The 13,265-nt window shown below is 42.1% G+C and overlaps 1 protein-coding gene across 1 annotated transcript in view; it reads right to left on the bottom strand.

Annotated features, from left to right (window-relative positions):
* The window catches only part of dnah2 (dynein, axonemal, heavy chain 2), a gene marked incomplete at its 5' end in the record, with an annotated part of 165,133 nt that overhangs the window by 108,050 nt on the left and 43,818 nt on the right, over positions 1–13,265 (bottom strand). The window contains 4 exons of the mRNA XM_081349604.1: positions 6,321–6,509; positions 7,740–7,979; positions 11,356–11,512; positions 12,991–13,137. Coding sequence (XP_081205730.1) covers positions 6,321–6,509; positions 7,740–7,979; positions 11,356–11,512; positions 12,991–13,137 — 733 coding nt within the window. The remainder of the gene's footprint in view (positions 1–6,320; positions 6,510–7,739; positions 7,980–11,355; positions 11,513–12,990; positions 13,138–13,265) is intronic.

The raw sequence follows: 13,265 nt of genomic DNA, 5'->3' as shown, positions 1-13,265 counted from the left end.
TGCTTTGTTTTAGTAGGAAATTAGTACTTCTTAGCAAACTTTTAGTAATAATGGTGTCAACTTGTGATGTGCAAGAATTCAAAGAGTAAACGTTTAGCGGGAGTGAGTTCCTTTCGGTTCTGTTTCATTCCTACTGACCGCCAGAGGCAGTGCAAAGCACTAGTGGATAATCGCTGCGCCAGCTAGATAGATCGAGAAAATATAACAACAAAGTCACGTCATGACGCAGACCGACACGCAAGGATATAAACCACAGCGACTCGGTGCCCAGCCTCTTTCGCTTTCTGTGACATCGCGCTCTACACACTACCATCAGGACGGATATCTTGGATTGTTTTCTTCATTACGTGAGTGCATACGATTATTTGTTGTTGCGTCGGCGATACACTGTGCTTCACGGTACTATCCGGTGGCTGGTTTCGACCGCACTTAGGTTGCGTTCACCGCAGACCTATAACGTTATATCTGTCTTATATAAATATATATTTATATTATATTATCATATCTTAGATTCATTGCATAACGTTACTCGCCGTAGTGCTAGTCATTGAATGCCTCACGGTTCTAACCGAAGGCAGACTTTACTGTAACGTTACTTGTGAGAGCGTTTCATGTTATAGAATTTTCGGTACTATCCGAAGATTTTTTCGAACTGCTCAGTGAGTGCTATTACAGTTTAAGTGCCTACGGTGCTAACCGAGGACGTGTTATTGACGGAGTTATGGATCATAGCTCTCTCATCTCCGTTTCAAGCTGCAAATTGTGTCCGAATATGCTTCTTCCCGACGACGGACACGATCGATGCCCATCATGTTTAGGCCCTCAAGATCTAAAGGAGGCCCTGACTGATCCATGTTTGCATTGTAGTATGCTACCGATGTCAGAGAGACAGCTTCGCCTTGCTGAGTTAGACATTAACTCACCTGTTACCCTCGGTCAACAGCCGCGTCGCACCACACCAGTGGATGAGAGTGATTTCAAACCCCCACATGCTATAGATTTTGACGCTCTCTCCATGAGCGCATCTAATTCCCATTTTCTTGAGGCAGAATTGGTGGAACCTGCCATACAACCCACCCTCCCAAACGATGTTTTTTCTAACCTACTGTATATGCTACAGGTGGTTCAAGCGGTGGGTCTGTACATTAATCGGGTGCAGGCCCATCTGCTCCAGACGATGTGTTATCTGTTCTGCAGATGGCGGTGGCTCGTTTGGGTCTTGACAAATCACCTGTCCAGCCCATTCAAACCAATGTGTTCTTCAGACAAGCTGCTGATAGTAATGTGTTCACAATGCCACCGTGTAAGGATTTTGTGACAGAATTCTCCAGTGCACTTACCAGTCCCAATGTGCCTAGGAGGAGGTCAAAGACAGCCCGCACTCTTGCCGCAATGGCTGAGGCTGACTCCATTGGGGTAGGACGGGCGCCTGAAATTGAACAGCCGGTTGCAGCTTTGGTGGTATCACCAGATGAGGCTCTAAGAGGCAATGTACGCTGCCCGAGTGCACAATGTGGACGTACTGACACTTTCTTGAAGAAGGCATAGGAGTCGGTAGCCTATATAACTCGAGCTGAGAATACTATCTGCCAGCTGCTTCTTGCCTGCAGTAACACATTAGAGTCAGCGAGCGTTGACGCTTCTGCATCTCAGTTCTTACAGACGGCTCTGTTGACTATGGGTCATGTGACTCGGGAACTTGGGACACTTTCAGCGACCCTTCTAACTGCCCGGCGTCAGGTATGGCTTGCTCAGGCAAGGTTACCTGAAGATTGTAAGAAGACACTGAGAGAACTGCCAATTGTACCAGGACATCTTTTTGGCCCCAATGTTTCTGAGGTATTGGAGAAGAGAATGAAGTTGTCAGAAGCCACACGGCAACTGACTCAGGTTCCACGAGCACCACCTTTTAGAATGCCTTTGACTCCGGCTCACCCACGCTATCCGAGCTCGGAGCATCGAGTGCGACAGCAGAACGTTTCTCAGCTTCAGGCTCCACAGCGGCATAGAGGAGCTGAGGAGGCCCAGGGACGCCGCCCTTTTCACCGTCACCAGGAGGGGAGACCACGTCATCCCCGGGATTGGACAATCAAGTGGCGGATGCTCTGTCCAGGGATCTGCTGCTCCCGGGGGAATGGAGACTTCACCCGGATGTAGTACAGTTGATTTGGCAACGGTTTGGCAAGGCAGAGGTCGACCTGTTTGCATCGGAAATGACCACTCATTGCCGCTGGTGGTTCGCGAGAGCCGAGACGTCCAGCCCATTGGGACAGGATGCATTAGCCCACGAGTGGCCGAGTTGCCTGTTGTATGCGTTCCCTCCATTTCCACTTCTGTGGGAAACATTACATCGTATATTCCTATACAAGCACAGGGTGCTTTTAGTGGCACCTCGATGGCCATCCAGGCTATGGTTTCCTCTTCTTCTGAGTCTGTTACAAGGGGAACCATGGCAGCTTCCCACCAGACGGGACCTTCTTTCTTAGATGCACGGCCGTGTTTGGCACCCAGACCCAACTTGTCTTCAGCTCTGGGTTTGGCCCTTGGGTCCAGATCACAGTTAATGGATTGTGAACCAGCAGTAGTGAACACTATCGGCAAAGCTAGGGCTCCTTCAACACGACAGCTTTATGCTGCTCGTTGGAGGATATTTTCTTCTTGGTGGATTAAGGAATCAAGGAATTGACCCAGTTCACTATACGGTGCCGACAGTTTTGAGTTTCTTGCAGCATCTGTTTGATGACAACAGGGCGGCCTCCACTTTAAAAGTTTATGTTGCTGCCATATCTGCTTATCATGACCCGGTTGCTGGTGCTCCCCTTGGGTCTCATAACCTTGTTTGTAGTTTTCTGAAGGGAGCGAGGCGTTTAAAGCCTGTTCGTTCTACTCCTTTTCCTGTGTGGGACTTACCGCTTGTTCTAGAGTCCCTTTGTACACCACCATTTGAGCCGTTAGCTGTTGCAGATATTAAGTGGTTGTCCTTAAAAGTATCTTTTTTGTTGGCTGTTGCCTCCACTAAACGTGTTGGTGAACTTCATGCCTTGTCAGTGAGTGAATTGTGTTTACGCTGGTTACCAGAGGATTCTGGGGTCATTCTTCGGCCTAATCCAGCCTTTCTCCCTAAAGTTTTGTTACCACAATTTGTGAATCAGTCTATTCATCTGTCTGCTTTTCAGCCACCTTTCAATCACTCAGATACAGATGGGGGGAGGTCTCATCTTCTGTGTCCTGTACGAGCTTTAAAGTGCTATGTTAAGTCTACCGCTTCTTTCAGACAGACATATCAGTTATTTGTCTGTTATGGTGAGGTACGCAAGGGTGCACCTTTGTCCAAACAACGGCTATCACGCTGGATTGTCGAGACGATAAAGTTGGCGTATAATAAATCTCATCAACCCTTACCAGTGGGTGTTACTTGTCACTCCACTAGGGCCGTGTCTTCGTCTTGGGCCACTTTACGGGGAGTTTCCTTGGCGGATGTCTGCGAAGCTGCTACCTGGTCTTCTCCATGTACCTTTGCGCGGTTCTACAAGGTTAACGTGGCTGCTTCTCATGATGTGAGCTCTGCAGTCCTTCTGGAGCAACCCTGATGTTTGCAGGTGGGTGGCATTCCTCATGACTGTGTTGATATGCGTCATCCACTAGTGCTTTGCACTGCCTCTGGCGGTCAGTAGGAATGAAACAGAACACTAGTTAGGTATGTAACTGTGGTTCTGTGAATTCCGGATGACCGCCAGAGTCCCTCGTCACTCGGAATGCGCGAGAAAGCATTCTGAGGCTGGGCACCGAGTCGCTGTGGTTTATATCCTTGCGTCTCGGTCTGGGTCATGACGTGACTTTGTTGTTATTTTTTCTCGATCTATCTAGCTGGCGCAGCGATTATCCACTAGTGCTTTGCACTGCCTCTGGCGGTCATCCGGAATTCACAGAACCACAGTTACATACGTAACTAACGTTTCCAGTGAAGGATCCAGCGCATTGTAAAGAAACTTAATATGAAGAGAACATCGCTACGGAAAATCTGAAAAACCTGTGTTTGTAGTCAATATGTCAAGTCAAGTCAAGTCAAGTTTATTTATATAGCGCTTTTCACAACATAGGTTGTATCAAAGCAGCTTCACAGTAATAAATTAAAACAATACATCAATGTTTGTTTTGGTGATACTGGATGACAATGAACACAGTTTTTTTTTTCCAAATGGAGGGGGGGGGGGGGATTAAGAGAAACTGCAAATCTGTCAGTTCCGCTCAAAGTGAAATGAAAATACGATCATATAACACCAATTCTGTCGTCTCTACATTGGTTGCCTATAAAGTTTCGTATCAATTACAAAGTATTGCTACTGACTTATAAAGCCCTAAATGGTTTAGCTCCCGTGTATTTAACGGATCTTCTATCGCCCTATAATCCATCGCGCTCTTTAAGATCACTAAATTCGAGGCTTCTGGTCATTCCTAGGATATCTAAGTCCACTAAAGGAGGAAGGGCGTTTTCACATTTAGCTCCTAAACTCTGGAATGGCCTTCCTGATATTGTTCGAGGCTCAGACTCGCTGTCCCAGTTTAAAACTAGATTAAAGACGCATCTCTTTAGCCAAGCATTCACATAATACTTACCTTTTATACTACAGTTGAATCAGATTGAATGCATTAATATTACGAACAGCAGCTACGCTAATTATTTCCCATATGCTTTTTTGTTGTTATCTCGGGACGCTAGTCCCGAGGTAAATACAGATCGTCAGCTCCAGTTTGTATCCAGCCTCTCATGGAAACTACAGATTCTCCAACACCCGTGCAGAGACGACTCAGCGCCTGTGAAGAGACGACTCGACGCTGGCGATATGTTTATGCCCTAAATCAATACGTGATTAACTAATTGTATTTCTCTATGTACATTTCTGAAATGCACTTTCTGTAAAGCTGCTTTGAAACAATATGTATTGTGAAAAGCGCTATACAAATAAATTTGAATTGAATTGAAATGGCATCAGGTACAGGTCAGAAAGCTGTTGCATGGTGCTCCAGTTTTACCATAAAGCTTTTTAAAGAGTAGACAAAGTATGATACAATTTTCAGTGATAAACCTACTCTTACAATAACTGTTCTGTTAATAACCCTCTGTCGATCCGACTGTCCGATACAAAAATACAAAAATGCAGTAGTAATCTGTAGTTTTGACGATAGCCCTGATAGTCTTTGCCGACAAATAAACATGAATTTCTCGGTCCAGGAAACACAGAGAACAAGTAAACATTGTTCATTTACATATACTACCGACATTGTAACAGTACATAGTGTGTTGAACATTTGCCAAGTTACACTTTAATTCCTCCACACAAATAATGCACATTAATAAATGATCTGTTAATGAGCACTGCATCACTTTTGTAATTAATCTTACACATTAAACCGTCCACAATTTCTTATTTTCTTAACGGAGTTTCATCACAGAAGTATGTACTTGTTATTGCTCTGACTGTGTAAGTGTAGAAAAGTTTTCAAATATGGAATCATGAATCTCAGAATCCATTATTTTTATTGCTGAAATATGACAGAATCTTGATCTTGCAAGCTTCTCCAACGTCCTGTGGTTTTCTGTGACCGTTTCTAATCATCTCCACTGTGAGAGCTGGAAAAGATGTGTAGCGGCAAATATTGTACCACCGTGAATTTGGTTGTCGATCAGCCTGACGGATGTTCGTTTTCGCTCTTGGTGTGAACAGACCATTCATCAATGATTTGTTTTGCTTATTCATTTCGCATCTGGTGTGAGAGGGACTTTAATAGTGTGTCCTGAGCTAGCATTAATGCGTTTCCCTTCCCTCTGGCACTTAGAGCGCTTTGCCTCAGGCAGTCTGTCTCCACAGACCAAAGCAACCAATGTCCCTAAAATATACTCAATTAAGCCAAACTAACGTTTCTGCTTTTCCTTTCTCACTCTGTTTAGCTGACTAAGCATCATGGGACATTACCCATAGCAGTAGAGTGGAGTGCTGAATAACGCAGCAGTGCAGCCACAGCTGTGATTTATAGAGGTTGCGGTGTTCTTAATGCCCTCTGCTTGATGCATGATAGTGTCTTTACGCTGTATGTAAAACACATGGCCAGCAGCTCTCTGTGACCAACACAATGATTTGCACTGACACAGAGCTTTTATGTACACTTTTATACCCTGAAATCACAGAGGGGACGGTATGTTTGAGAAAACGTTGTCTAGATGTGAGGTAAGGGTCACCTCGTCACGTAAATTTGTTTTTAATGACTACTGCATTACTAGATTTGACAAAGAGAATGTGTCTGTGTCTGTTTGTGTGCACCTGAGCAGGATATCGAGGGGTTTGTTGCTTCAGTACCACCTCTACTCTGAATAAGGGGTTTGGGGAAGTCTTGCCGTCTCCATTGATGGCTTTAGAGAGCTCCTGCAGAGAGCGCTTTATATTCACACGAAACGCTTCCTCAACCATTCGATCCAACTTCTCCATGTATGACACCCAGTGCTGTTGCACCTGAAAACACAAACATGGAAGTCAATGGGAACTCCTCTTTATGATGCTTTTATTAACCCAAGTATGTTACAGTTTATGCAAGTATGCAGAGATAAATATTATTGTGACATTGTACATAATTAAAGGTATGGATCACCCAAATATAAGAAAACTGAAGGAAGTTTTAACTGATTTTGTCCGTACAATGAAAGTCAATGGGGTTAACTTTTAAAATAACTTTTGATTGCACTGATTTAGAAACATTACTATTAGGATCTCGGGTATGGTGGGTACGAGGGACGATGTTCAGGTACAGTTTTACAACTGGAGCGCACATGGATTGAATTGATCGCTACATTTGACAGGTCTTGATTTACCGTGCTCCATAGAAAAGGACTGCACAGCTAAAACAGCGCTCACTCAAAAGATCATCACTCATCAACCAGGTTCTTTATACTTGTTACTTATTCTATGTAATTATAAGTATTTCAATGCTATACACATGTAAGTCATTTTAATGTTCAGTAAAACCCTCTGTCTTCGGACCTTTGATAAAAAGGCTACAATGGTTCCAAATGTCCTTTGAGATATCAACACAACATTTGGCCCAGATGAACTTGACATGATTGTGAACAAGTCATATATACTTTCTAATAGTCATCATGTCTAGCGTGAATGATAACCAAATAAATCAATAAACTGCATCACTTTTTTGTGAGCCGAAATGAAATCATGTCTCGTCTTGTTTTGTTTTTTTGCAGAGTTAGAAGCCATTACTTTTAAGTATGCCACTTGAAATCACATGAAATCATTCAAATGCCTTCAGGGTGTAAGGGGTTAACAGTGACAGTCAACAAAGAGCTTGCTTCTATAAAGCTTGAATGATCAGGATCAGAATCGGCCGCATGTGATGACAAGAAATCGGTAGTCATATCAGCTGCCAAAATCCTCATCTGAGCATCCCTACTTATTAAAACACATCCTGGGTTGCAGTGAAAAACCTTAGTTCACAATGGGGTGATAAATTTACCTTCATACCTTAATTGCACAGACTTGCAATTAAACTAGCTGGTTCTTACTGCACTTGCTGCCATTTTATAAAAGCAATAAGCCACTTAAGGCTGTGCGTTATGAAAAGTTTACACCAACAACGATCCTTCAGTGCGTTAAAATTACTGTACCACAACCTCAAGACGTTTAGCACTTTAGTGGAAAAGATCCAAAGCTACAACACACAGACAGCAGCCCAACCTCAGGGCCATCTAGGTGGAAGGTCCCGTAGACTCTGGCCATGATCTTGACGATGTCCTGGTGTGCGTTCTGCAGTCGGAGCAGCTGGCTATGCTGATGATTCTGCTGATCCTCCTGGAACTCCAGGTCTCCATGAAACATCTTGCCATCCACACGCACCAGAATCAGCTCACTGATCTGCTCACAGAGCTTAGAGGTGGCCCGGATAGCTGCCTTATACTCGTCCACCACTAACTGAACCTGTGGGAGAGGAGAGAGGTTCATTACACAGACAGCGAAAAACAAAGAGATAGCACAAATGTTAAATCCAAAAACACACAGCCGACAGCTCAATAAATTGTAAGATTTGATCATCTAGTAAACTGTAAGATTTGAATCTGAAAATCAACAGTATGTCCCTGGCTTGTTTAGATTAACAACTGTTCTAATACATTTTTGTAGACAAAAAAAATTACAGGCTACACACATCTTGTTATTCCTAAAAACTTTTCCTGAGATTGTTGCACAATTGTTTGAAATGAGTTACCACTTTATCACATGCAGATCTATTACTGATTCTGTGGATGCCTGCCGTATTGAAAAACACAGACTCCAGTAGATAGCATCACACATATAAAAGTTCCAAAATCTGAGCTATTGTGAAACAGTACTTTAGCATTCACAGGGACCCTTCTATTTGGAAAAACATATGGGAATAAATAGTTTTTCACCTGTAGTGGCGAGCAACACACAGGTAGTTTTGACTAACTGCTCTGAGAGGAGTTACGGCACAAAGCAATCATTAAAAGCCCAGGTGCTCCTCCATTAGGCTGTCCCAACTAATGATCAAATTAATGAGAAAAAAAGGAACTGAGTGAGAGAGAGAGAGTGTGGTTGAAAAACGACCAGAGAATTTGAGTGGTGCTCACCACCACAATGCGGGAGTATTACTATGTGACTACTAAGGTATTCGAAATGTTTTCAGTAAAACAAAACTTAACAAAAACAAAACAAACAAAAGCACAAACAAAACAGCAAAAACAAAACAAAGGCCCTATATACACCTTAGGCCAGTTGCATAAAACGCTTACATTAGTCTTACAAGTTAGTCATCAAATTCTTTTCTTTGAGACTGGCCGAAACTTTTTTAAGTCAGTTACTTAAAACCGTAGATTGATCTTATTTAAACTGAAAAAATAAGACTGATCATTCATTAGCAAACTGCTAGTTGGTCAAACTAGTTTCTTAAGACACAGTCTTAACATAAAACTTAAACTAAACAAAGTTTATGCAGCTGGCCACTGGTATTAAGATGCGTTTTGGTCGATCGGATGACAAACAGACGAGGGAGACACATTCCCGTTTACACCTGGTGTTTTAATCCGACTCTTTTGTCCACTTTCAACCACTTCTGTCCTGATTTCTTCGAGGGGAGGGTCTATAGGCGGGTAAATGTTTGGGCTTTTTTTTTTAGATCTTTCAATCTAATGGATGGAATAAGGTCACGCAATTTACAGATGAACACGTCCAGAGACGACGGAAAAAAACGGAGAGCATCAGCTTTAGTTTCTGCTCGGACAGCCGCAAGACCAGCCGAACGCTGTGAGTGTGTGTTAGAAATCAGGAATGGTGAGAGAACATTGTGCTTGGAACGTATTTGTTCTTCAAACCAAACTTGGGTCTCCAGCCAAAGTTTAAATCCCGTCTGGCTAGCCGCTTCCCATAATGTTACGCATGAGGTCAGTAGACGGAGAGAAGACGGCCTTTTGTGGCTGTTTGAACACATTCGACCACATGAGTGTTTACACTACGAAATAAATCCGGTTCGTTTCAACTACCACTGGAAGTGGTCGAAAGTGGACAAACTCAAAACTTTTTAGACCCCGTTTACACCTGTATTTAGCGTCGTCCACTTGTGATCCAATCGAACAAAACGCATCTTAATACCAGGTGTAAACATGGCCAAAGAAACACAGCAAAAACGGACAAAAACAAGTAAACAAATAAACGCAAAAATGAAACCACAGCAAACCAAAACAACCAAAACAAGACATGAAAGACAAAAAAAATAGAATAGAATAGAATAGATGAGAGAACGGGTGCGAGAGGAATGTGGGAGAAGGATGGAAAACACATTCAAATGGAGCAGCAGGGGTTTTCCAGCAGGATTTTCCAGCTCATGTTTCCTTCTCTCTCTCTCTTCCACAGAAATAGAGCATCTGATTTCAACCCATGCTTAAAATCAAAGGAGGCAGTTCTTATCCACAAAGCATCAAGCTTTTCCTGCTCAATCTGCGGAGGGCAGCGGAGCTGAGCCGGTTCTGAGAGTTTGCGCAGAGCTTCTCTAGTCTAAAGCATCTTACATGCCAGCTCGTCTCATGCCTTTTTCATGGGATGAAACGTGTCACGTGAAATAAGCCTCAAAGGGGAAGATTACTCTACATGCACGAGTGTGTAGAATGTATACTTACATTTCTAAGTGTGTGTGGGTGTGTGTGTAAGCTCAGATGTGTCGTGTTCTCCACACTTCTCCATTACCAGTGAAGTTCTTGCCAGCTCTGTTTTGGGCTCAAAGGACATCTGACATTGACTCTGTGAGTTATAGAGAACCGGGCACTGAATCGAGGCTGGCTGCCTTTTATTGCGGACACTGGGGCTTTTTATACTGAGATGCCTGTGCGGCCTTCATTAAAGTAGATGGCGCATTCATGTTTCTGCTTGCATGCCTTTATGTGTGTGTGTCTTTACCACATGGCTAAAGGGCACTGCCAGTGCTTTAATATCATATTGCCTTGTACAATGTAGGAGTGATGGACAGCCAGCAGAGGAAGTGAATAGATTTCACAATTGCACTCCACTGAGTCGCACTTCCATTCTCAGTAAAGCCTGCTGCCTTACCCTTGCATTACAAAAGCAATATCGGGCAGCAAAATGGACACAGCTGTATCAGAACAAAACAAGAGCAAAGCCTTGTGCTCTTGAATAACTGTAGACAGGGTCCAAAATGAACTTCTGTTTTTTGCCACACCTGCTGATAGAGGGTTACTTGAGAAAGTTTGTTAAAGTAATGAATAGTTTTTTCAGCATTAAATTGATCAAAAGGGACAGAAAAGACTTCTATATATTTCAAATAAACGCTGTACTTTCGAACATTCTATTCATCATCAATCCATGTATCAGGGTTTTTTTTTTTTAACAAAAATATTAAGCAGCACAACTGATTTAACCACTGATATTAATAATAATATTCATGAGCAATTGTATAGATTTGAAAGAATATACATATTACTATTTATTACTCTAAAATATTTAGTCTGGAAAAGACATGAGGACTTAGAGAGTTTCTCTCCTGAAATGACCAGGCTGCTGTCCGCACCAGGCTTACGGCCCTGCTCTGTCCATCAGCTTTACCAGAGAGCTCATGCTGGCTGACCAGCTTCATCACCTGTGTGTATCTGATGGGTATGCACTGGACCAGCATTGAAATTCATATTACTCTGCTCAGGGAAAGTCCAGAAGAGTTCTGTCTGCTAGAGGAATACTATCCATTTGGATGTCTATCCATGTGCGTGCATGCGTGTGTGTGTGTGTGTGTGTGTGTGTGTGTGTGTGTGTGTGTGTTTCAGAAACGACTTACCTTGTTGCAGTGCACTCTGCAGTCATTGATAAAGGTGCTGGCTGTTCCTTTTGTGGACCAGTGCAGTTTTGACAGGCCTGGTTGGATTTTCTTACCCAAGAACCGAATTCTCTCAGAAAAGAGACACAGTTCATCTGCATTCAGAGCCTTAATGATTCTGATTGAAAGTGAACACAAACATACAAGTGGAAGTTCACTGCTGTTCTCCATTTTCCTTTTAGGTCTTACCGCCATTGACACATTTCTTTTACAGCATTTTCAAAAACAAGCAAGGCCATTTTAAAAGCATAACAGAACAAGAGGGTGGTAAAAATGGATTAACAAGTCTTAACAAGTGGATGTGCTTTGCCATTTGGGGCAAGTGGCTTGTTTAGCTTGTGCTGGGTTTAAGTGTTTGTTTCCAGCTGGCATGTGTAGAATGCATTAAATGTGGTAACAATACTGACAGAGATGACTCACTCTGTCCCTCTGAGAGTTACAATGAGTCCTCCAGTCTGAAGAGTGTGTGTGTGTGTGTGTGTGTGTGTGTGTGTGTGTGTGTGTGTGTGTGTACACGCTGAGAGGCTTATGTGAGAGAGGAGGAGGTTATTATTCACTACACAACGAGGGATATAAGTGTGAATTGTTTTGTTCATTGGTATTGTGTATGTGTATGTGCGTGTGTGTGCGTGCGTGTATGTGTGTGTGTGTGTGCGCGCACACATTTAATTCAAGTGCTTTTCTCCAGATGCGCTAAAGTCTTGAATGGAGATGTGTACATTGAGGCTGATGGAATGTAAATACTCAGTTTGTGCAGAACGTGTATTAAAGATGTGAAGTTACCTGACAAGTACACCATTTAAATATGTATGAAAACGGCAAAGATGCATCTGTGTGTGAAAGTCCACTTGTTTTTCTAAACTAATAAGAAGTAAATTACAGATGATTTCCTCACAAATATATTACATCCAACTTAGGAGAATGTTACGTATCAAACTTAGAAGGTGAAACTAAATATTATGAGCTTTTTACAGATTTTAGATGAGATTTGCAAGTATAATTTAACAGCCTAATTTCTCTGACTGTGTTATTGGTAACACTTAACCTTTATGTATAATGCATTATGAAGGTACTCATAATGTAAGTTATAATGCATTATATCTTTTCATAAACAACTGTTACCAAAGTTAAAATGCATTATAATATTTGCAGATTCCTTGTTACATCTGAGATTGATTGTTTGTCATGCGTTTTAATGTATTATACTTTCTAAAGGCGTAACATATGTATTATGATGTATTATAACCGTGATTGCAGTTATTCATTAAACCATACAATGCATTGTAAGGTGTATTGCTTGGCAAAATAAACGCATTTAGAATACTTTTATAATGCATTATATATAAAGGCTTTAAGTAAAGTGTTACCGTGTTATTTTCTAGCTCTAAGCACTAAATATACTGTATCGCATTTGAATAGATCATATAAAAGACAATACAATTAAATAAAATAAAATTGAAAGCGCTTTGGATTTGTAGAAAGTGCCTAAAATATGATGATGATGATGATGATATAAGAAGAGATCTATGGATGGTCCTCACAAGTTTGTCTGCAAGTATGTGGGAGAGAAAGTCAGTATCTGTCAGCCCTACAGACCTGTTATAGTCTCTAACAACGAGGAGGACATTCTCTCTCAGGTTGTGCAGTTCCTCTCTGCGCTGATACACCTCTGAGACGTAGTGAGGGATCTCAAAAAGCAGTCGGTCCCAGTAATGAATCTCATTAAACATCTTCAATAGGTTCCTTAACACACAAAAACAGTTGTACATTCACAGTCTGTGTGTTTGTATTCACACTAGAACATTCAGCATGTATAAAACAACTCCAGTAATGTGCATTATGACTAGAGATCATGAACGATTTAACATTAG

The sequence above is a fragment of the Scardinius erythrophthalmus genome (assembly GCF_964197995.2).
Source record: "Scardinius erythrophthalmus genome assembly, chromosome: 2".
NCBI lineage: Eukaryota > Metazoa > Chordata > Actinopteri > Cypriniformes > Leuciscidae > Scardinius > Scardinius erythrophthalmus.
This window is presented reverse-complemented; position numbering and strand designations above follow the sequence as displayed.